Raw genomic sequence first — 26432 nt, 5'->3', positions numbered from 1 at the left:
TAATTGTCTAATGGGTGCATTCTCTATTATGATGTCGAAACCAGTCAGAGTTCACTTGCCAACTAACAAGCACTTTCTCCTCATAAAGTACAAAAATGTTGTTCCCCTTTTCACTAGTACTCTTGTCAATCACCTGATGAATGTAATGCAAAACTTTGGAAAATGTATCTGGTTCCAGCAATAAGAAGTAAATGGTGGCTAGATATCATTACATTTCTGTCAACTTGTTAGTGCATTAAATAATTTTTTGATTGCTTATTTAAATTTCAAAGGATTACTGAACCTTACTGAACTTTCCACACCAACTTATAATTATATGATGTTAAATCATGTGAAAAATTTATTTTGTGCCTTTTTAGCTCTAAAATGGCGAGGTGATATTTACGTGAATCACATATACACCAGAGTGATTTATAACAGAATAAATGGAAGTTTGTTCTGGCAGGGCCGACATAAATTTCCAAAACAATCCCTTTTACGTCTGCCAAGGATCTAAATGATACTCCATGCTTTAGCAAAATAACAACATGTAAAGTACATTGGCAAGTAATTGTAGTGACCCTGGAGAGTTCTGTGCTTTCACGTACTTGAATCTGGGACTTGGTAATTATCGTGTATTAAGGCTGATTAATACAATGGTTCTAACATAATTGGAACAGCTCGAGAAATGTTTGGTTTCCATCCATTCACATTACATTCTTTAAAGGAGCCGCCTATTTCACTAGTAATACCTACTGCTTGCTAATGTGCTGTCCTAAGCATTCGCACTAAATATTATTCTTCTTTTGTCTTTCAGCAAAATTGGACATTACGCCAGATGATCCTCGGTGGATTGGCGCTTGGTGGGCTGGCTTCCTCCTTTGTGCTGGACTGCTGTTCTTCTCATCTTTGTTTATGTTTGGCTTTCCTCAAGCCATGCCAAAGAAACATCACACATTGAGCAAGAGCTCCCAGCAGCCTATGCTCCCTGGTAAAGTGCACAAAGACCAGTCAAAGCTAACTACGGAGGAAAATAAGAAAGAATGTAAACCAACCAGTGAAACCACATGCACAGCATATCTGAGAGGTGAACACCTTATAAATGCATTTTTCTTTCTGATGAAGGAGTAGTGTTTTGTAGAAGCGTGGGCTAAACAATTGTGGTAACAGGTTTCAGTTTATAAATTATTTTACATATTATTACTAGTTGTTCTGTTCGCCGAGCTGGGAATTTGTGTTGCAGACATTTCGTTCCCTGTCTAGGTGACATCCTCAGTGCTTGGGAGCCTCCTGTGAAGCGCTTCTGTGATGTTTCCTCAGGCATTTATAGTGATTTGTCTCTGCCGCTTCCGGTTGTCAGTTCCAGCTGTCCGCTGCAGTGGCCGGTATATTGGGTCCAGGTCGATGTGTTTGTTGATAGAATCTGTGGATGAGTGCCATGCATCTAGGAATTCCCTGGCTGATCTCTGTTTGACTTGTCCTATAATAGTAGTATTATCCCAGTTGAACTCATGTTGCTTGTCATCTGCATTTGTGGCTACTAAGGATAACTGGTCGTGTCTTTTCATGGCTAGTTGGTGTTCATGGATACGGATAGTTAGCTGTCTTCCAGTTTGTCCTATGTAGTGTTTTGTGCAGTCCTTGCATGGACACAGAAGCGCTTCACAGGAGGCTCCCAAGCACTGAGGATGTCACCTAGACAGGGGACGAAATGTCTGCAACACAAATTCTCAGCTCGGCGAACAGAACCACAATGAGCACCCGAGCTACAAATCTTCTTCTCCCAAACTTTGAAAATAATATTATTAGGTCCATCAATTCATCACAGTTATTTTCCATATAATATGTTTGGAGTTATTTTGTTTTTACTTTAATTCACTTTAATTGCAGTAGCTGCTTTGAAGGAAACCTGATAATTAGAGAACTCAGCATGAAAGGAAGCCCAGTGAGGAACGCCTCAGCTCTTCGTTGCCTTGGTGAAGTGTGATTTCTTGGTTTTCCTTTTCTAGCTCTGGGAGAACTTTTGTGGTGAGAACAGGTGAAGCTCCTCGAATTGATGTCAGTCTCATTGACAGTTGTCATGAGTGTTAAGGGGTTGGTGGAATAGGTAGGGCAGGGTAGACTCATGAGGAGAGGGAATTGGGATACTTCTGTCTGTCCATGACAGGGAGTGAGCAGTGGTCGCACCTGGAAATGGGAGCAGGTAGAGGGGCCTGTCTGGAACTATTGATGTTCATGTGAACGACATAGGTGCAGCAGCCCTCCAGCAGGAATGCCTGTGGTGCAATAGGAGGGGAGAGAAGGGCAGCTTTGCAGAATAGCAAAGCAGTGGAAGAAACCAAGGAGGCAAGTTATGCTGCCTGAGCACTGAAGATTGAAAATCCATCCTGTCAGAGCTGCTCTGTAGTTGATGAGCAATTATGGCCCTGATGACTTCTCAATGTCGTGTCACAGCTTGTAAAGGGTGGAAAATGCAGTGAGACATTGTACTGCTTTGCTGAGACTCTGGAATGCTGCCCTTTTATGGGCTGTCAGATAGGAAGCTTTCCTTTCATCTACCGTTGCATCATCTCTTCACTGCAGCAGGAAATTGGGTCTTTTAATTTTGTACTTCCCAACTGACAATATAGAGAACTATTCTGAATCTTTAAGTTCCAAAAGGTTCCTTTTGAGTAACAATTAGCAGTCCAACAAATAGCTGTGTTTTTATCAGATGCTCTGCCCCAATTCTGCACGAAGATTGGACACTGAGACCTTTCCCTCGTGTCAAGTTAGAAACCATCTCTCAAGATTTACTTGTGGATACATGACAATAAAAACAATGAGCAAGAGGCAGACATGCAGCCAAAGTTCTTTTGGCAGTGCTGCTGAAGTCATGCAGAAGTTCTGCACTGACCGAAATGCAAATGCATTGACTTCTGATTGTGGAACTGACTGCAATATATGGACCTCGAAGGTCTGTGTGACTCCAGGATTATTTACAGGGAACATAGTATATGGCCCCTCGATTCAATAAGATTATGATTGATATGATTGTAATGTCATATCCATGTTCTCACTTACCCCCAATGATGTTTTGTCCCCTTGCTTAATAAGAATCTCTCCATTTCTGTCTTTAAAAATATTCAAAGTCTTGCTTCCACTATCTTTTCAGAAAGAGAGTTCGCTGACCTCTGAGAAATTGTTTTGCCATCTTTCTGTTTTAAATGTTCAACTATTTATTTCTAACTGTTGACTCCTAATTTCCATATAAAAGGAAGCATATTTCCACAAGTACTCTGCTGAGACACACACAGAATCTTTTATGTTTCAATCAAGTCACCTCTTTCTTTTCTAAACTCCAGTGGACATAGGCTTGGTTGCTCAGCCTTGCCTCAAAAGACAACCTGACCATTCCAAGTATTAGGCTAGTAAACCTTCCCTGGACTGCTTCCAACACATTTGCATCCTTCCTTAAATAATGTGATGGATATTGTATTACATGTGGTCTCACTAGTGCTCTGTAAAAGTGAAGAATAACTCCCTATTTTTGTAATCAATACCCTCATAATAAATTATAACGTTCAATTAGCTTTCCTTATACTTGCTGAACCTGTGTACTAGTCTTTTGCAATTCATTCACTAGGACATCTAGATCTCTCTGCATTTCAGAGGGCTGCAATTGCTCACCATTTTTATAATATACTTTTTGTTCTTCCTCCCAAAATGGGGAATCTTACATTTTCCCATTTCATACTCCAGTTTCCAAATCTTTGCCTACTCATTTGTCATATCTCTATTCCTTTGTAATCTCATGTCCTCTTCACAACTTACTTTCCTACATATGTTTGGTTAATCAACAAATTTGGTGACCATCCTCTCTGTTCCTTCACATCTTTGATATAAATTGCAAATAGTTGAGGTCCTGGCACTGAGCACTGTGTCACACCTCCCATTACATCTCACCAACCTGAAAAAGATGCATTATGCCTCTCTCTACTTCTGTTAAATCAGCCAAGCCTCTATTCCTGCCAATTTGTTATCCCTTACACCATGAGCTTTTATTTTCTCAATAGCCTCTGATGATGCATCTTATAAAATACCTTTTGGAAAGTATTTGTTGAATTTGGTAAGTGTCTGAAGCACAGCCTTCTACCCATATTGCAGTCAAAGAGAATAACTGCTCTATGTTGATTTTATCAGCTCAGTACTGCTTGGTGCGGAATTTTGTTAGTATTTATTTATTAAGTTGTATGACAAATGATAAGATGCTGCTAGGAATTACTGTTTCATGAAAATAATCCTGGGTGGGGGTTAGCAAGGGGACTGGGCGTTGGGGCTTTCGGGGATCTGAAGTTGTGCCTAAGAACCTCACAGCTAGCATAAGCAGCCTGGCTAAAAGAATATTCAGAAGAAAAGTCATAAGTTGAAATTACTGTAAAAAGCAGTTCTATATCAATGTGGAACTAACTTTTTGGAGTTTTTGTTACTGTTGACAAAGAAGAGCAGTGTTATTTACTCCGTTTTAGACTTACAGAGCTACCTTGAATGTATTGACATTAGTGCACATCAAATCACTTGGGTGATATATAGTCAGTGGTTTATCTTTGCTCTGAGATGATTTTCTGGTTAGCAATTTAGCCAACAGAATTGACCCCTTTAAGACCTTGCCGTTCACAGGAAACTGATACAGGAAAAATATCGCCTTTTGAAAATATTCTTTCAGATCTCTGCTACAGAGTTTTAAAGACATCTTTTTCCAGTTACTCAGAAAATCTTACAATAAGCTGCTTTGTTGATTTTACATGTTCTAAAAACTTAGTGTGTGTCATGCACCAGTCTTTAAGTTGAGGTTTCATGTGAAGATCAGTTTTATAAATACTGTGTGGTACGACCAGGCCATTTTTGGAAGTATTCCAAGCGTACACCCAAAGTGTAAACAATACCATACCTGTTTGCAGACATAAAGGGTGTGATCCTCACCAGGATGGGGTGGATAACTGGAACTTTATTACCATTGGCTGGAAGCTATCTGATGTCTGACAGCTATTAAAGAGTGAAATCAGGAAGCATCTTTGCACAAAAAGGTCATGAACTCCTTTAGTCTCTGTCCCCAAAGGTTGCTGGCTCAATTGCAATGTTCAAATCTGAGAATCTTGTTAGAGTATGAAGGTATTCTAAAGTAATAACAGCTTCTTGAAAATGAGGTACCGATACTACCATGATTGGTGCTTGACCTAGTGAGCTTTCTCACCAGTGGTGCAACAAACTCAAGGGGTTTCGTGGCCCACTCTTATTCCTGTGAGGCAAGCAACTAATTCAGCAAGTCTGAGAACCTCAGTTCTGAAGAAGGGTCACTGGACTGAAATGTTAACTCTGCTGCCTCGCTACAGATGCTACCAGACTAGCTAAGTTTTTCCATCAATTTCTGCTTTGTTTCTGATTTCCAGCATTCATAGTTATTTGTTTATTTTGGTTAGGCAAGAGAATAAACAGAACTAATAAAGATTTTTTAAAAAGCCTTCTCCTTTATTTCTCTCCTTGTGAATGCAGTGACTCCTCGTCAACCATTTCCAGAAGGATTGTTAGTCTTCTGTATGACTCCTATTCGGCCATTCACAAAATGTAAACCTGGAGACAGTGAATATTAACAGCCTCTTCGTCAGTTACAGGGGTCAAAAATATTCAAAATACACAAAAATAGCCAAATCCTTTCCTGTTTTAATTTCAGAAAAAAATGTGAAGAACTAAATGCATCATTAACATAGATCTAACGTTACTGTCAATGCCAAATTTACATATTGAAAGTGCAGTACAAAATCAACACAATGTGCAGTAGAAATGTCCCCAGCAAGAAAGCTTGTTTTCTTTTTAGCCTTTTTTTTACTCTACACAAGGTTTAGCTCAATGTTATAAGATCTTTATTTCCAAATTTCCCACCACCAGATTTCCCTAAGGTGCTCAATTGAGGAATATTTGCAAAAACAGTGTTTTGTTTTCTAACTAAATGTTTTGTTTTGTTTTCTAACCCTTTGGCATCACCAACTGACCTTGCTACTTTTTATCCATCTGTACGACATAGCATTTTGGATCACCTTCCTTTAGGAAGTATAGGACAGGCTTTAGAGCTCCATGCAGCTTATTTTGGGGGGGGGCAGGCGACATCAGGGTGATTAAATCCCTTCCTTCAGTGGGGAATGCTCAATGGGGCCGGCACCAATTTGATGCCTCACTACTGCCCAGCAAGCTTCTTGTCCAAGCAGGAACTTCACCACCCTCAAGTCCCATCCCAGTAGACTCTGCCGGCCAGTCAGATTGGCAATGTTGGGGAGCTGCAGCACTTAACTGGAAGCCCTGGTTGTGCAGCCTTGAAAAGCTGCACCAGAATGCAGGAAAGTGTGGAGAGAGCAGTTAGGGGGTGCATGTTGGACTGGGAAGGGGCGGTCAGATGCAAAGTCAGGGCTGTGATTTTCAGCGGCCAGCACCTTCCCCGCATCCATGCTTCCAATTCTTCCCAGGTAACACCCCCAACAATAAAAAAGTAAGCTTTCCGGTTTTCCTCATGGGAAAGGTAAGGAATTAGATGGTGGTAGGTTGAAGCCCTTAAGTGGCCATTTATTGACCACTTAAAGGTCATTGTTGGCACTGAGTCATGAAGGTTGCCTATGGACCTTCTTACCTAATACTGAATTGCTGAGATGGTGAGAAATGTGTGAGTACCTCCCTCGGTCTGACCCTCCAAATTATTTGCCACTTTCCCCCCAGCTCAACGGAGAGGAAAATTGTGCCCACAATATTCTGCGCTTTGGCCATTTTCAATATCCTCGCAATCAAGTCTTTAAGTGGCCCACTGTAGTTACATTTGCAGTAGAAGTCAATAATAGTTTGGTTAACCTCCAATCCTTTAGAAAAGAACCATGTCTTGCTTCTATGTGTCAAACAAACTAACCAGAAACTAAAACAAAATCTCCATTTAGGTTTGGTGGTGAGCAGGCCTTGAACTCTTAACCTTTTAAGTGCATATTGCTTCTGCTTTCAAACCACTTTAAAAAAATTGTTCAGTACAAAAAAAGTTGTTTTTCTCGAATTAGGTCAGTGCAGAAACATTCCTTTTACAAATCTGATCCAACCACTAAACACTTACTTAGACTTTTCATTTACTAACAACAATATTGATAGTCAAGTGTTAAAAAATAAACCCTTTTCTGTTCCCTGTCAAACTCTTGTACTGGCATTTTTTTGATATGGGCCAGACACCATAATACAGGGTGTGCATCTACTATCGGTGTAAATATATTTGTTTAAACATGAAGTGCACTTGCTTTGCTTTTTGTTTAAATATGGAGAGATCTGATAACATTAAGCTGCTTGTTGCATAAAAATATAGGCAAATATGTATTCAAGAAATGGAGGATTGGTACAAACCTGATTAAATTGTTTGGATTTCCCTAAAAGAAATGTTGTTGATGGAGTGTTGAGTGGCAAGATGTCCAGTGAGGTTTCTCTTGTAGGCGGATAAGTCCTCAACATTCAGAGTGCATGACTGATTGCCATAAAGTCAGAATATTGCTCAATGTTGAGACGGGTGGTTCGAGGGACACTTGGACTCTGCAAGCAAGCTCTTTCAGAGTCCAACATTTTCTAGTGAAATTATTCTGCTGTCAGGATCATTTGCTTTACCAGGAACACATTGGTACTAATGGGTGAGAACTGGGGGGGTTTGGCTTGGATGCTGATCCATTGTTTGTCCTTTGTCATTCTGGGAATATCAGAAGAAAACAGCAGCTCCAGTCAAACCAGAAACAACCTGTTAACCAATTCTGTTGGATCTTCATGCGACACTTGTACCATAATGCTGGAGTCATCACTATTTCTCCTCCCATACTCTGTAACAGAGAACTGTACATCTAAGTGACATAGGTCATCACAAACACAGTTCATTGACATTCAATTTAATACAATGATGTCCATCATAAATCAAACCCTCTGCTCAACATTCCTACCCTGGCTTCCTGTCCACACAATCATCACTCTACCACACATTGCCAACTGACAATAATGGCAACTAAAAGGAAAGAAACTCTAGGTTTATTCTGAAATGGAAGGAAAATACCGTGGATGATGTAAATCTTACGTAAAAATAAAATGCTAGAAGAGGTCAGAAAGTTTGGCAGCATCAGTAGAAGGAAAAAGAGAGTTAATGTTTCAAATCCAAATTACTTCTTTGGATTGTCCTTCTGCAGAAGAGTCATATTGGACTCAGAATGTTAACTACCTTTTTCTCATTTCATGCATACTGCTGAAACTGCTGAGTTTATCCTGCACTTCCCAGTTTTGTTTTGAGACTTATTGTACCTTTATTAATTATTGTAATTAGATGTAATGTTTTTCATAAGAGCATGAAATAGAACGGCCTGCACTGTCATCAGTAAACTGACTATCTTAACCCCTTCAAGTGACATATTTGGTATTCTTGCTTTCACATGGTGGAATATCCAATAATACAAAGGGGCATTATCAATCCAAAATTATCTTGAGCTAACGAGAAAAATGATTCATATTTTTATTTGGCTTTAACATAAAGCAACGTCCCAAAGTGTCACATGGAACATACTAAAACCAAAAATGACACTGGGCAACTATGGAGATGCTAGGTCACATAGCGAGGTTTAGTCACTTAGTCACATAGTCACTTAGTCACTTAGTCACATCGTCACATAGCGAGGTTTAAAGAAGGATTTTAAAGGAAGGAAGTGAGGTAGACTGGTCTAGGAAGATCTAGGAAGTCTAGAATTTTGGGCCAGGAAACTGATCACCAATGGGAATGTTGTTAGGAATGCACAGGAAGCCAGAGTTAGAGGAAGACGGATCACTTGGATGGTTCTGAGGTTGGAAGAGATTTCAGGGATAGAGATGAATGAGGCCATGATGGAATTTGAAAACAAGGATGGGACTTTTTAAATCAAGCCACTGGTTGAACCAGTTCAGGTCAATAAGCACTGTGGTTATGAGGTAATTGCTGTAAGGTAAAACACCAGTAACAGAGTTTTGGATGACCCCAAGAGTTAGAGGGTAGAATGTGGGAGGCCAACCAGGATTGCCTTGAATTAGCCAAGTCTAAAGTTAGCAAAGGCATGGATGAGAGTTGCAGCAGCAGATGTGCAGAGATGGGCTGACATTCATCAATGTCAGACAGGTGGAAAAACACAGACATAGAGATGGTATGGGTATGAGACTGAAAACTCAGCTCAGGACAAGATGTGACAACAACATTGCAATTAAACTGGCTTAATCTCTGACTATTGTTAGAAACCAGCGTATGGTCCAGCAACCAGAACAATGGCTTCAGTTTTCCTAATATTTAATTGGAAAAAAATGCTGCTTATCCAGTCTGGAATGTCAGATAAGCTAACTATTACTTCAGCAAATTGGAGGAGTCAAGAGAAGTGGTGGTGAGGTAGAGCTGGATGTCATCAGTGTATATGTGCCTTCGATATGTAATCAGATATAGATGAAAAATAGAAGTGAGCCAAGGTTGCTCAAATTGGGAATACAAAGGTGAATTCAACCTTGGCCAGTGAAGGAGGTTTCAAAGAACATTTGAAAGGGAGAAGAGCAAGTTAGAGGCAGAGCAGTTTTGGAAGGCAGACCAAGAGTTTTGAAGCTAATTGGCAGAAAGTATAGTTTCCAAGAGTGAGATAAAGGAAGTGAAGTTGGACAAGAGGGCAGCACTGTGGCTCAGTGGTTAGCACTATTGCTTCACAGCAGTAGGGAACTAGGTTTGATTCCAGCCTTGGGCAATTGTCTTATTGGAGATTGCATGTTCTCCCCGTGTCTGTGTGAGTTTCCACTGGGTGCTCTAGTTTCCTCCCATAGTCCAAAGGTATGCAGCTTAGGTGGATTGGCTATGCTAAACTGCCCATAGTGTTCAAAGATATGTAGGTTAGATGCATCAGCAGTGGGAAAGGCTGGGTTACAGGGATGGGATGGGTCTGGATGGGATGCTCTTCGGAAGTACGGTGTGGACTCATTGGGCCAAATAGCCTGTTTCCTCACTTTGTGGATTCTTTAAAAAAAAATGATCAGTACTTGAGAAAGGCTGTGGGACCTTGGGAGGTTACAGCACTACAAAGTGTGGGACCATGAGGATGAGAACTTTAAAATTGAGCTTGGAGCATTGGTGGTCAAGTGTCAGTCACCAAACATGGTGCGAGTTTGGAACTGGAGAGCAGATCTTTGGAAGAGCAGAATTTTAGTGAAATACGTTCATAACATCAAGCCATTCAGATGTTAGAGAATACAAAATTGAATGAAAATTAGGAAGTCTTCCAAGTAGCCAGACTTGTGGTATCAGAAGTCCGGTTTATAATTATAATTGGCTGGTGGTAAAATTGAATATTTTTCATACTGTAACAAAACTCACATGTTTGAGAATTATGAATAAAAAGAGAGCCAAGGAGGAGAACAGAAAATGACAGTAATACCACTCAGCATTTCTCTTGTATACCTTAAGGGGAAGTATTTTCTACGAATATAATTAGCCCTGTTTGCATCTTAACAATTTCACTTTGAGATCTGCTATTTGTAAAAGAGAATGGATCCAAAGCAGGAAATGCTCCCAGGGCATTATTACTGGAATGGTGGACTCTTTGGTCAGGGTCATCTCCGGGGTCTACCTGAACTCCTTGAACAAGGCACCAGCTCGGCTACCATGTCAGTCATGCTGGAATATTAACATGGCAGCTGGTGCTCCGTCTGCTTAATTTAATCTTAGGTTAGATTCCCTAAGAAACAGGCCCTTCAGCCAAACAAGTCTACGCCAACCCTCCGACGAGTAACCTACCCAGATTCATTTCCCTGCATTTTATCCCTGACTAATGCACCTAACACTATTGCCAATTTATCATGGCCAATTCACCTAACCTGCACATCTTTTGGATGTGCGAGGAAATCAGAGCACCTGGAGGAAACCCACACAGACACAGGGAGAATGTGCAAACGCCACATGGACAGTTCCCCAAGGGAGGAATCAAATCCAGGTCCCTGCTGCCCTGAGGCAGCAATGCTAACCACTGTGTCACTGTGCCACCCTTATTGCTTAAAAAACTAAGCACCAGTCACAATGAAATACAATGTAATGAAAGCATCTCAGTTTGTGAATGAGATGAATTTTCTTGCCACTGTGACTTTACTATTCTAGATTTGTTACCTGTGTTAGCCAGGAGGTAAGGCTGACTTTCTTTTGTTGTAAAAGAAAGTTGACCTGTGAACAAAATAAGAAGCAGGTGCCACCTAATATAAAAAGCAAGAAAACATAGAAAATGAAGGGCCACGATAAACATCAATGATGCCTGAATACTGGTGGTTGTTGTTTATTCTAGATTGATGGCATGGTTATATTACAGCAGTGATTCTTTTGTAATCTTTACTGCAATATCCATGGCAGCACTATAAAGTGAATGGGATTTCACTATTTTCCAAAGGTACCTAGCATGCACAAGAATAGACTAATTTTTCTAGGCCTCACTGGCAATTTGTCATGCAGGAGATTTGACACATAATACATTTAAATAACTGGTGCTGACAATGTTGGCTGCTGGTGTTTTCAGCCCATGGAGGATCAACAATAGTTTTATCCAAAACTAATCAATGTAGTTCTTTGAAACTATAATTGCACCATTTTCAACATTATTGCAATTGAAGCAGTTCATGTCCAAATCCAACAAGACCTGGATAATTTGCAAGTTTTGGCAAATAGCTGACAAATAACATCCATGCTACATGAGTGCCTTACAACGGCCATTTTCAAAAAAAGAGAATCTGACCCTTGTCCTTTATACTCAGGGGCATTACTATCACTGAATACCCTACTATTAATCAGACACTGACTATCTAATTAATTGTGCTTGCTGGATTAGGTCAAAGACTGAATTCTGCAGCAATTAATCACACCCTGGTTCCTCAAAGCTTAGCCACCAGCTCTAACACATAAGTTAGGAGTGTGACCGAATACTCTCCCCTTGCCTGGATGAGTGGTACACCAGCAATCCTCAAGAATTTTAACACCATCCAGGACGAAGCACCCCACTGAGCACCCACAACATGTATTCCCTTCACAATCAAAACACAGGTGAAGCAGTGTCAACTGATCAATGTTCCCTAAGCAACACCTTCTAAACTCACAACCTAGAAGGACCAGGGCAGCAGATGCATGGGAGCACCACCACCTGCAAGTTCCCCTCCAAGCCTCTCATTGTTCTGACTTGAAAATATATTACCATTCGTTCACAGTAACTTGGTCAAAATCTTGGAGCTCCACAACAGCACTGTGGGTGTACTCACACCCCAAGGACTGCTGCTTTTCAAGAAGGTAAATACCCCCTCCCCACCTTCTCAAGGGCAATTAGGGATGGACAATAAATGCTAGCCAAGCCAACAATGCTCACATCACATAAACAAATTAAAAAGTCAGGATATTGATAATACCACAAGTTGAACAGGCTGATTCTCTCCACAGAAATCTCTGACCTAAATACCATCCAATAAGACAAATATCCAGGAATAGATTCTTTGGAAATCAACTCCACAGTTTGGAATGATTTTAATTATAAGCGATAAGTACTAATTTACAAGTAACATTCTGGAGTAATGTTCTAGATTGCACCTTCCATTATTTTGTTCTTGTCATAGATCATTGGGATAAACGATTCACCAACATGATGTCAGGTTGACCCACAACACTTAAGGTTAGGTATAAGTTAAGGCTTCATAATAGGTTTAATTTTCTTCTATGTAATACCATACCCTGAACCTTTCCCTTTTAACAGATTACAGTTGTGTAATATTTCCAAATGGAAGTTTTAAATGCAATAATTTAGCCTGAGCCAATCTTTAATGACAGTATTCAGGATAACCATAGTCTATCCACAATAAAGCTTGTAAAATAATTTCTAAACAGCAGAGAGAAATTGTAACCACATGGAACCAGAAATTGCCAGACTTGTTATCATTTAATAGTTTGTCTTGATGTTGTAATTTCAAGAATGTTGCTGTTCCACAAGTATCAATTAAATTAAATGAATAATTAACTTTCAACAGTAAATGAGTAATCTGCTAAGGATGGTCCTGAAAGTTTGATGGATTGCCCAGTTGATGTTTTGTAAGACTGTTGGAGGTAGGAGCAGAAGTAGGCCATTCAGCCCATTGAGTCTGCTCCACCATTCAATGGATGATTCGATAATCCTCATCTCCACTTTCTTGTCTTCTCCTATTAACCTTTGACTCACTTACTGATTAAAAATATACCAGTGGCAGCCTTGAATATACTTAACAACCCAGTCTCTGTGGTAAAGAATTTCACAGATTCACTACCTTATAGTAGAACCAAGTCCTCCTCATCTCTGTCTTAAATGTGCAACTTATTCTGAGATTATGCCCTCTGATCCTTTTGCATCTACTTTGCCAAATCTCTTGAGAATCTTGCATATTTCAATATGATCACCTGTCATTCCTCTGTGTTCCAACTGTTACAGGCCCAACCTGCTCAGCTTTTCCTTGTAAGATGGTCTTTCCATAGTTGATGTAAACCTTGTAAACCTACTCTGGACTGCCTCTAATGCTAATATATCTTTCCTTAGTTGAGAAGCCCAAAACTGTTCTGCTCTGCTCTGCCTGTTGACGGCAACTCCCAAATTCCTCTGTGTTGTAGCATTCTGCAGTTTTTATTCATTTAAAAAAAAACATTCAGCTGCTGTTTTTCAGCTTCTTCCTGCCAAGTACATAATGTTACATTTCCCCCCATTATATTCCATCTGCCAAGACTTTTCCCTTGCTTAACCTGTCTCTATCTCTCTGTAGATTCTTTGTGCTATCCTCATCACTCATCGTCCACCTGTTTCTGTGTCATCTATCAGTTTTGGCTTCTTTTATTAGATAGTGTTGAATTGCAAAGCACTGTGATGTTGCAGAGTGTTCTTTAAAGCCATTTTTTATAAAACTCAGCGAGGCCCACTTCTTTCCATCTCAGTGGGAGTTCAATCACAGGTGGATCGATTCTTTATATTTTGGCGCCATCTACTGTTCACAGTTTCACAATGTAATTTAACTGGATTTGAAATCATAGTTGTGTAAAATAAATTCTGCCAAATTTTCACATACTTTATTGGTAATATTTTTCAGCGATTCCACAAGTAACAAAGCAGCTCTTTATGAATCCAGTCTTCACCTGTGTTGTGCTGTCTGCCTGCATGGAGGTTGCAGCTATCAGTGGGTTTGCTGCTTTTCTGGGCAAGTATCTGGAAAGGCAGTTTGGTCTCAGTGCTTCGTACGCCAACCAGTTCATAGGTAAGATAATTATAGTGGCTTGTTTACTCTCTGATCTGTAATGTCATTGTCTGGATGCAGAGATTAAAGATACTTGCTGTCCTTTTGGTACAAACATAATGTGTGGTGTACACAGAGACATCTTTATTTGCTATAGTAAGTAGATATTAAAATTATATAACACAGTGCACATCACACTTTGACCCATGCAATGCAAATGATATAATGCACTTGGAGTCAAATGTGCTGCAGGTTGGCATTTCATGGATTTGAGCTCTCAATTCCCCTTGTGGTGAGTTAGAGTCGAAAAGTGTGGCAATGGAAAAGGACAGCAGGTCAGACAGTATCTGAGGAACAGGAAGATTGACGTTTTGGGCATAAGCCCTTCATCAGGAACATTCCCGAAATGTCAGCCTTCCTGCTTCTCGGATCCTGCCTGATAGGCTGTGCTTTTCCAGTGCCACATGTTTGACTCTGATCTCCAGCATCTGCAGTCTCCATTTTTTCTCATCGTGAGTTAGCAAATTTAAACGAAAGATTACCCACATCTGGACTTGAAGGCTCTGGTCATCTACATGGACCTATTGCAGCCAAGTATATCCAACAGCTTATTCAGTGAAACCATTTAATAGTGGGTAAAGGTAGATTACTGTTGTGTTTAAAAACACAGACCATAACACGTGGATTACCAATTTCATGGGAATTATTTGACAGAAATTATTGTTTGCTGACATTTCTAACGTGTTTGCAAACCTGCTGAAAAAATTCGGAAACATTCTGGGATCAACAAAGCTCATCAAGTTGGCTCTGTCTCATTCTCTGTAGATATTATATTATTGAATCAGCCCGCTCAGAGCTGATTCTGGAGCAGGTAGGCTTGAAGCCAGGCCTTCTGGCTCTGAAATGGAGATAATACCACTTCACCACAAGAACCCTCCTCATAATTCCATGTGGGTTTTTTTAATGTGTATTTTTAAATCAGTTTGTTCAGCTATGTTATGACACACCTTTGAAACAGATGGGACTTGAACCCAGGCCTTTAGGCCCAGAGGAAGGGAATGCACCACAAGAATTGTTCTCATGACTCAATAGCTATTTTCTTATCAATATCTTCATGAAATGTTATTACACACCTTTAGAACATGTGGAACTCGAACCCTGGCCTCCTATGTCAGAGGTAGGGACACCACTACTGCACCATAAGGGCTCCTCTCATGCCTGTATATGGTATACTTTCTAATGGATTTGACATAAGCCTCTCAATCACAGAGAGAATTGCCCACAAATAGGAAAAAATATATTGCACATTTGTCAGTGTGGATATATTACAAATTTTCTGTGTTGATAATAATGTTCTTCACCTTATGAACTTCATTCAGTTTAAACATACAGCTCAGGTTTTGCCATGTTAATCTGTCAGTGTTCACTATAAACACAGCATTGAAAACAGTAGTGGCCTCTTGAGTCCACAAGTTTGCAGAATGGTGCAGAAAATCAGGTTGCTTTTAGCAATTCTGGATGTAGATTTGCTCGCTAAGCTGGAAGGTTCATTTCCAGATATTTTGTCACCCTACTCGGTAACATCTTCAGTGGACCTTCAGGTGAAACACTGCTGATGATTTCTGCTTTCTATTTATATGTTTGGGTTTCTTTGGGTTGGTGATGTCATTTCCTGTGGTGATGTCATTTCCTGTTCTTTTTCTCAGGGGGTGGTAGATGCGGTCTAACTCAATGTGTTTGTTGATAGAGGTCCAGTTGGAATGCCATGCTTCTAGGAATTCTTGTGCGTGTCTCTGTTTGGCTTGTCCTAGAAGGATGTGTTGTCCCAGTCGAAGTGGTGTCCTTCCTTATCTTTATGTAAGGATGCTAGTGAGAGAGGGTCATGTCATTTTGTGGCTAGTTGATCTTCATGTGGCTAGTTTTCTGCCTGTTTATCCAATGTAGTGTTTGTTACAGTTCTTGCACGGTATTTTATAAATGACATTTGTTTTGCTTGTTGTCTATATAGGGTCTTTCAAGTTCATTAGCTGCTGTTTTAGTGTGTTGGTGGGTTTGTGGGCTGCCTTATACTTGCAAGACAGAAAACAAGCAAAACTAATGTCATTTACAAAATACAGTGCAAGAACTGTAACAAACACTACATCAGACAAAAAGACAGAAAACTAGCCACCAGGATACATGAACATCAACTAGCCACAAAACGACATGACCCTCTCTCACTAATATCCTTACATACAGATAAGGAAGGACACCATTTTGATTGGGACAACACGTTCATCCTAGGACAGGCCAAACAAAGACATGCACGAGTTTGCATGGCATGGCATTCCAACCGGAACTCTATAAACAAACACATCGAGTTAGACCCCATCTACCACCCCCTGACAAAAAGAACAGGAAATGATATCACCACAGAAAATGACATCACCAACCCAAAGAAACCCAAACATATAAATAGAAAGCAGAAATCATCAGCAGTGCTTCGCCCTGAGGCCCACTGAAGATGTTACCTGGTAGGGTGATGAAACATGTGGAAATGAACCTTCCAGCTCAGTGAGCAAACCTACATCCAGAACCTCAAACTGAGCTACAAATCTTCTCAAAACTCATTTAGCAATTCTGTTCTTTTAGAGGTAGTTCTGTGGAGGACCCATGCCCCACTGACCTAGATTCTCATCAACGACATTGATGCGAATTTCCAATCCTGTGCTGTTGGTCTTACTCTAAAAACAGATGATACAATGCTGAAGTTTGTTGAATGATGTAAAAACTTTACAATTACTATTAAGCACTCTCACTAGCCCAGAAAACATAGGAATAGACCAGTTGGCCTCTTGAGCCTGCTGAACTGTTCGAGATCATAACTGGCCAACTATCTCAATGCCTTTATCACGCATTCTCCCCATGCCCCTTGACCTCATTAGTATTTAGAACCTATCAATTTCTAGCATTAACATACTCAATAACTAAGCTTATGTAATCCTCCAGGATAGAGAATTCCAATGTTTCACTGTCTTCACTGAATGAAGAACTTTCTCCATATCTGTATTGCAAATGGCTTGTCCCCTATTCTGAGACTAAGTCCCCAAGTTCCTGACTCCCCCATGCCAAGGGAAATACTTTTTCTATACCACTAACTCTTGAAACGTTTGCAGATTTAAATGAGATCATCTCCAGTTCTTCTAAACTGTACAGGCCCAATCTCCTGAAGTTCTTTATATAGGGCAGGCCAACAGATCCAGGAAAGGCTCATGTTCTATTTGTGGGGTTTTTAAAAATATTCATTTACAGAATGAGGGCATTACTGGCTTGGCCAGTATTTATTACTTATGCCTAATTGCACTATATAGGCCAGATCAAGTAAGGATGTTAGTGAACCAGATGGGTTTTTCTGACAATCAACTCATGGTTATCATTAGACTCTTGATTCCAGATTATTATTGAATTCAATACCACATTTGTCATAGTGGGATTTGAACCCAGGTCCCTAGAACATGACCTCAGTCTCTGGTTTAACAGTCCAGCGATAATACCGCTTGGTCATGGTCTTCCCAAATATCACGTTTCTCAATACTGATAAAAAAGCAACATTTTCATAAAAATATATATTTAAAATTATTATTTGAAATGTTCGTTTAACTTATTTTATTTTACCATCTATTTGAATCCAATCATGATCATTTAGGGACCGAGGAACATTAGCCCATCAAGCCTCCTCTGTCATTTAATACCATCATGGTTGATCGAACACTTTAATCCCTTTTACTCACACTGTCCCCATAGTTCAGTGGCTTCTATCTCTTTAAGCATAAGGTCACTTTATGAACCTAAATGCAACATAGCAAATAACTCTTTGAAAATGTAGAATAATCAGTTTCTTTTTGGTGCAGTATAAATCTATCCAAAAGTTAGAAATCTTTTGTCCTTGACACAATAAGTCTCAGTGTGACTGCCATCTGTAACTGCACATTATTTGCCTGGGCCTTCAAGTCTGGGTTGTAGTTTGAGACTGCCAGTCATACACTTTGCATTGAATAAGCTATTTGTGAGGCGTGCGTGATACTCTAACCTGATTATCTTCATTTGCAAGAACACTGTCTCACAGAAGTATATGGATCCAAAGTTACCTTTCACTTTAAAAGCACAGGATGATAGGAGTGGGTATTTTCTCTATTTATAAGTCCCCTTTGTGCATTTGTGATAACCTCCATATTAACTGCAAGGCTTTATAAATTAACTAACCCACCAATATCTACTTAAAGGAATGGATTTGAGACAAACATAATAATTTGTTCCATTAGATCTAGTTCCTGAAATTGCTTGTTGAATCTCTCTGCTAACCTTCCTGAGTGTTTTCTGAGTGGATACAAACTTTATCAATGATATATTTCTTTAGTACTTCCTCTAGACTTGGGAAATGTCGCAATATTTTGCTTCTGAATTTGGAGCATGGCAGACACTAGTTTCAGTTTGAATGCATTTGCAGCACTGATCATACATGCTACATCTCTGTCCTTTCCATGCAATACACAGTTCAGAATGTTAAGATTTGATGTTATGTCTGTAAGGAGCTCAAAGTCAGGCAACTGTACATTGCCAGACAACTCACTGCACACTTCATTCCATCATTTAAAGAAAGTGACAATTTCAGACATCAAATGTAAAAATCTTTGCAGGATCTTCCCTCAATGTAAATACCTGAGATTAACATGTAGGATTAATTCACCATAGGCAGCATTGAGTGCTTCATGTAAGGATTTTAAACAAGTGTGCTGAAGGGCTATTGCTCACTTCGGGTTTACAATCTTAACAGCAACCTGCCTTACATGAGAAAAGTCCATAACTTTTCTTCACCAAAATCTTCAAATAATTAATTATAATAGAATGGAAGAAATCTGGAAAGCGCCGAAGACAGCCATCAACTCATGCTATGAAGAAACCATTGGCAAAAAAAACCAGGAAACACTAAGACTGATTCAATGAAAATGACCAAATCATCCAAGACTTCATTGGCAAAGCTCCTCATGCCTGACAAAACAGTGCCAGTGAGGCAAAGAGGAGAACTCATCAAACAGCAAAGGCAGAGTTGTAAAGAAGAACTAGGACAATCAAGAATGAATGGTGGACTGAGACAGCTAAAGAGCAGTTGCTCCTTGCTGACAAACATGGCACCTGGGGTTTCTTCAGTGCTGCCAAGGCAACATATGGACCCAACACACTTGGCCCCAAGCTCCACAGTGTAAATATTGCGCCCTTTTGATAGACAGAGAAAACATCAGCCTCTGATGGAGAGAACACTTCCAAGATCTCCCAAAGAACGATGAGGGTATGTTTGAAGAAATCCCTCAACTCCTCATCAAAGATGATATTGGGCTCCTACCTTGTGTGGCAGATGTTGAAGCCACCATTAGACACATTAAAAATGTATAAGCCACAGGAGCAGTTGGGATTCCAGCAGGGATTTTCAAACTTGGAACAACACAGCTTACCTGTCATCCCCATCAACTGTTCCTGAAAACCTGGGATAAAGAAGAAATTCCTGCTGATCTTAGGGATGCTTCCATAGCTACCATCTTAAAGAAAGGAGACAAAGTGGACTGTGAAAACTACTGAGGAATCTCTCTACTCTCCATCACTGTGAAGAACATCACCTGAATCCTTGTACATTCTCCCTGAGGATAAGAAGGAAATTCTTCCTGAAAACCAGTACTGCTTAAGATCAAACCATGAAACTATGGACATGATCTTCACTGCTCAGCAATTCCAAGAGAAAGGCTAAGAACAACACCAACCACTCAACACGGCCTTCATCAATCTGACAAAGGCTTTGACTCAGTCAATTGGGAAGTGCTATGTCAAGGGCTGACTGTCCAGTGAAATTTGTCGACATCCTCTGTCTCCTCCATGCCGAGATGTTGAAGAAGCTCCTCACTGATGGCAATATGAGAGAATCTTTTGAGGTCAAGACAGGGATCAGGCAAGGATTTGCCATTATCCCACCATTTTCCTCATCTTCATTGCCAGCATTCTTCAACATTTAAGAACAAGTTTCCAAGTGATGTGGAAATTGTCCACAGGATGAACAGAAAACTTTCCAACTTCGACCAGTTGAAATACAAGAAGACAATTACACCGACCTCGCTGGTAGAACTTCAGCCTCCTGGAAGAGAATCTTCAAGCCTCAATTAATGCATATGCAGAAGTATACAGAAGAATTGGCCTCAACCTCAACTTCAAGAAGATTCCAACCCTTTGCCAAACTATTCCAGGTCAAGTTCTGGTCCATCTATCCATTAAGATCAACAGAGAAATCCTCCAAAACATGGAACACTTCCCTTCCCTGGGAAGCTACCTATCATTTAAGGTTGACGTTGATGTAGAGATTCAGCAATTTCTGAGCACCACCTTCAGATGCCCGAGGATGACAGTCTTCGATAACTATGACATGCGTTTTGATACCAAGATCCTTGTGTATAAGGCAGTTACCCTTCCGACTCTTCGATATGACCCCGAGACATGGCTTACATTGAGATGCTGCTTCAAGGCCCTTGCGAAGTACCTTCAACGCTGTTTGAGATGGATTCTCTGTATCAGCTTGGAGGACAGACATACATCAATCATCTCAGCTTGTCAGTGCGAGAATAACCCATTTATTCCGAATCTGTTTTCTGCCTGTTAATCAGATGTTAATCTATGTCAGTATATTACCTCATATACCACATGCTTTAATTTTGCTAACCAATCTCCTGTGGAGAGATCTTGTCAGAAGCCTTCTGAATATACAAATATATTACATCCATCAATATCCTTTTATTAATTTTATTAGTAACATCTTGAAAAACTCCAAGTTCACAACATAATTTTTCATTTCTCATTCTCAAATTCATGCTGATTATTTTTATTCAAGTGTAAAATTATTACATGTTTTATGGTAGGTTCTAGCACTTTCCCTAACATTAATGTAAGGTTAATGGTCTGTGGTTCCTTCGTTCTCTTGTAATTTGAATATTTAAGTTAAAAGTGAAGGGTATTGAGCAATTATAACTTATCGGTCTGTATTATATGAATAGGATTATGATTAGTTTCTTATTCAGTGTCAGCATTTGTGCAGATCAAGTTATTTCACTGACCTGACTCCAGATTTAGATTGCAGCAGGAAAAGTTAATTTAAGGCACAGAGGTCTTTAGATCTTTGTGGGACACTTCTTATTGTCAATTTTAAATGTTCATGCTTCTCTGCTGATTGCACTATGCCAGCCTCCTCCAGCTACCTTTTTACTGGAGAATTAACTACATTTCCTGATAATCTACTCATAATACAAGGCAAATGCCATTTTACACCTATGTTATCTGGAAGTGAATGTTATATTGATGAATGTTCCCTATTACTTTATTGTGTTTAATTTATGTCTCCCTTCATCAATCTCTGCCTCTGCTTCAGTAATACCCTGGGGGTGGCTTAAATGTCATGGTCATGGAGTACCAGCCCTCAGGGACATCAAGTCCCACCCTCAAGAGCTGCCAACAAATTTGATTGACCAGCAACTCGATAGTGCCAGCAGCACTACACCAGAATAGTGACCATTGCTGGAACCACAGGGAAACTTCAGAAGAATGACTGCTTTCTCCTGGACTTAAGGTTTGTCCAGGCACTTTGACTAGGGAAAACCAAGTGAAGACAGGTGGGCTGGTGGAGAGATGGCAGGCAACGTGTTTTTGAGGCCAAGAGAGACAGGACATTCTGGGGATACTGCTGTGGATGGGGATGCTCCAATGTGCCAATGGGACCCCATCCTCCAGCCCCTCCCAACAATGAAATCTGTTGCACTGGTCACTTTCCCAAGTATTGTAGCAAAGGAGGAGAAATGGAGTCTGAAGTGATCACAACCCCATAAGATATGAGAGCAGAAGTAAGCATTCAATCCATCAAGCCTGTTTTGGCATTCACTATGATCATGGAGATCTGATCATCCTCAGTTGCCTTTTCCCTGTAATCATTGATTCCTTTACTGATTGAAATCTGTCTTTATCAGACTTAAATATATATAATGATCCAGCTTCTACATCCTTCTGTGGAAAAATATTCCACAGATTCACTATAATCTGAAAGAGAAATGCCTTCCAGTCTCTGTCGTGAATAGATGACTCCTTAGAGATAATGCCCTTTGCTGCTAGACTCTCTCACAAGGGAAACTAATCTCTCAGCATTGTTGTGGTAAATCACCATAAGCTACCTTTGATTTGTCTACTTAATAAGAATTCTTACAGACAATCAAATACTGAAATAATGATTTAAACTTTATTGCATATTGTAACCAAAATAAGACCTCTAAAGTAAGCAGGTTAGACGTCACAACTCAATATGGCTATTACTAAATCAATTGTGGAACTTAACTACAATTCCAACCATCAGTGTCTGTCTCTGATGACCAGCTTTTGACCCTTGTGCAATGTTGTTCTTTGAAGTTCTGCTGAAGAAGAGTTCTGATGTTGAAGTCTTTTTCAGTTTCTCGTCCATCAAGTCTACAATGTAACATTATTGATGATCTTTTAGATTCTTTCATCCAAAAGATTGATGACTTTTCTAGAGTCCTTGAGTCTGCAGCTTGCCTTCTCATCAACAGTAGCTTCCTTTTTCCTTGTAACATTTGACATTGACTGTCTATTGGAAGTCACTGCTTTCCTTTGATTAACTCCTTATATTCTTCTGCCAGGCAATCATTTGTACTTGTGACAAAAGACAGCCAGGTATCAAGCAATTGTTAAAACAGTTTTGTCACGTAGCCTTGACACCTTTTTTTTCCCCAAGCATGACTCATTACTTTCAATTCCTACATACGTTTGTCCTTGTCCTTTAATCTTTGTTCCAGACAGAGTTATTGCTGCTTCTTTCAATCTATGAACAAGTTATAAAAGTTCTGAAGGTTATAATATCAAAGCATCTATCCTGTCAAGCCTCCACAGAATCGTATATATTTCAATAAGATCTCCTCAAATTCTTCTTGACTCCAATGAATGCAGGGCCCAACTTACTCAAGCTTTCATTATGAGAAAATCCCTCCATACATGAGATCAACTCAGTGGACCTTCTCTGGATTGTCTGCAATGCCAGTATATCTTTGCTTGTGTCAGGGGTCCAAAGCTGTTCATAATATTCTAGGTGTGGTTTGACTAATGCCTTTTGTTGGCAAAAGTGAGGACTGCAGATGTTGGAGATTAGAGTGGTGCTGGAAAAGCACAGCAGGTCAAGCAGCATCCAAGGAGCAGGAAAATTGACGTTTTGGGCAGGAAACCCTCATCAGGAATGAGACTGGAAACCTCTGGGATGGAGAGATAAATGGGAGGGGGTGGGGCTGGGGAGAAGGTAGCTGGGAGTGCAATAGGTGGATAGAGGAAGGGGTAAAGGTGATAGATTGGAGAGGAGGGTGGAAAGGATAGGTGGGAAGGAAGATTGATAGGTGGGACAGGTCATGAGGATGGTCTGAGCTGGAAGTTTGGAACGGGGGTAAGAGGGGTGCAGGGGAAATGAGGAAACTGGTGAAGACCACATTGATGCCATGGGGTTGAAGGATTCCGAGGTGGAAGATGAGGTGTTCTTCCCCTATGCAATTTGCTTCCGGTGTGGTCTCCTTTACACTGGAGAGACTGGATGCCTTCCCTCTGAGCGCTTCAGGGAACGCTTCATCTTCTGCCTCGGAACCCTTCAACCCCATGGCATCAAGGTGGTCTTCACCAGTTTCCTCATTTCCCCTCCACCCACCTTCTTCCCAGCTCCACCCCCTCCCATTTATCTCTCCACCCCAGAGATTTCCAGTCTCATTCCTGATGAGAGGTTCCTGCCCAAAACATTGATTTTCCTGCTCCTCGGATGCTGCCTGACCTGCTGTGCATTTCCAGCACCACTCTAATGATGCCTTTTGTAGTTTTATCCAAACTTCCCTATTTTGTACTCTATACCCTTTATAATAAAGGCCGACTTTCTATTTGCCTTCCCTAGCATTTGTATGCTAGCATTTGATGATTCATGCATAAAGACCCCCAAATCCCTTCAGGCTGTAGCTTTCTGCAGTTCCTCTATTCTTCCTGCCAACATGCATGGCATCACATTTTACCGCACTGTGTCCCATTTACTAGGTATTTTCTCCCTCACTTAACCTGTCTTTCTCTGACATTGTGTAATCCTCACCATTTGCCTTCCCAGCTCTTTTTCTGTTACTTGCTTTGTTTCTGATAGCTGCAGAGAACTGTCTCTTTTATGTCTAATTATGCTGTCTCCTACCACTACTACATTGCACACTCTCTCCTCCAAGTTAATGGCTGTCTGTACCATATTGCTGAGGTCAGTCCGCGAGTCCTACCTGCAGTCCCTGCTCTCATCCACACAGCTTGCAAGAACTGCATAACTGTTGGAGAGCTGAATAGCCAAGAATCCTCCTCTGCTATCCCCTGAATTCCCATATTTGCTTCACCTGCAGTCACAGCCTCTTGAACCTAATTATAGACCAAACTTGGGTTATGCTTTCTGAGGAGTATGATCGCCTGCTATGGCAAACTTACTAGGTAACTTTCCCCTCCCTAATGTGGCACACAGTCTACAGCCCAGAAAACAGCTGCTTAATTCTGATCCAAATTTCCTTGAGCATTGTGTTCATTGTGGATCACCTTGGTATCCAGCAGCTTCCATGTGCTCCCACATTTCCCTGTGGTTTGTGATATCAGTGTCAAGAGTGTGGTGCTGGAAAAGCACAGTAGGTCAGGCAACATCCGAGGAGCAGGAGAATCAATGTTTCGAGCATAAGCTCTTCATCAGGGCATAATTCCTGATAAAGGACTTATGCCTAAAACATTGATTCTCTTGCTCCTAGGATGCTGCCTGATCTGCTGTGCTTTTCCAGCACCACACTCTTGATGCTGATCACCAGCGTCTGCAGCCCTCACTTTTTCTGCTTTGTGATGTCACTCCATCACTGGTCTCACTGTAGGCCTCTCAATTGCTGCGTTTTATCCTCTCTTGCTCACTTTTGGTTCAAAGTAAAGCATTACCTCAGGAATAGAATAAACCTTAATTCATTGCCAGATATTCACCAAATTAACCAGCTTCTTCTCCTGTATCAGTTTCTGGAGACTGAAAAATGTTTCACCAAAAGCGACCAAGCACTTCCTTCTTTACCTTCTCTAAACTCCATAGGGAGCTCAACTCCTGCATTCCATTGTAAGTCACACTCAAGTGCTAATTCACAAGTTTGGCTATTTGCACATGCTTCTAATGCATAAGGGCTACCTGAGTAATTTAATGAGGATCTATTTTCAACCAGTTCTTATTTAAGCTGATTTTTCACTAGAACCCTTGCAACAAACCCCATGTAATCTGGCAGGTCCTGAGTTTAGTTTTCAGTTTAATGCCAACCACAAACTAAATTAAGCATGCACTAAGTTGTAGCAGTCCTTTGCCTCAGTCCTGGTTGCCACTGAATGGACCGGCTGACACCTTGCAGTTCCCCTGTAATCCGGACGACTGGTGACTTTATTTCATGTGCTGCACCCACCTCCAAACATGCCAGTGGGACTGAAAATAGGCTCTGCCACTTAGCACCTTGAAAAGTGGATCATTTCACAAATAATACAATCAATAAATAGAATTCCGTAATTTTAATTGTAACTACGGGGTTCATCTGTTATTTTGTATGAGCCATCTGTCTAAATGTTTACAAAAATATTGACTTATCTAAAAAAATACCCTCACTTACTTTCACCAAACTTCCACCCAAAATACATGATACTGGAGGTTGCAGGTGCAGTAAAGAGCTGAGCCCAAAATGGTGTTTGTACCTATCTTGTACTTGGTGTTTGTACTGTAAACAATCCTACTGGCAAGATCAGCCCTGTAAGCCACTGCTACTTGAGTAAGCTGCAGATTTTCACCATTTCTGCTTTTCTTTGAAGCAGGTAAAACATTTAATTCTGATTTTCCATGGCTGTGTTGGCGGCACAAAACCTTGCTCATAATGATCCAGGGAAGGGCCTGAAATGCCAAGCTTGAATGCCTGATTGGCTGTATATCTAGTTTTTGAATCTGTATCCCTTAAATGTGAAGGTGGTTTCAGTCCACAGAAATGTCATCTTTTATGTCAATCAGGAAAACAACACCATCT

The 26432-nt window shown here is 40.5% G+C and overlaps 1 protein-coding gene across 1 annotated transcript in view; it reads left to right on the top strand.

The window, feature by feature from the left end:
• Positions 1-26432, top strand: part of LOC140484852 (solute carrier organic anion transporter family member 3A1-like) — a 314802-nt gene that overhangs the window by 228444 nt on the left and 59926 nt on the right. The window contains exons 5-6 of the mRNA XM_072583601.1: positions 797-1066; positions 14137-14301. Of these exons, the coding sequence (XP_072439702.1) occupies positions 797-1066; positions 14137-14301 (435 nt within the window). The remainder of the gene's footprint in view (positions 1-796; positions 1067-14136; positions 14302-26432) is intronic.

This window comes from Chiloscyllium punctatum, chromosome 2 (assembly GCF_047496795.1).
Source record: "Chiloscyllium punctatum isolate Juve2018m chromosome 2, sChiPun1.3, whole genome shotgun sequence".
Classification (NCBI taxonomy): Eukaryota; Metazoa; Chordata; class Chondrichthyes; order Orectolobiformes; family Hemiscylliidae; genus Chiloscyllium; species Chiloscyllium punctatum.
This window is presented reverse-complemented; position numbering and strand designations above follow the sequence as displayed.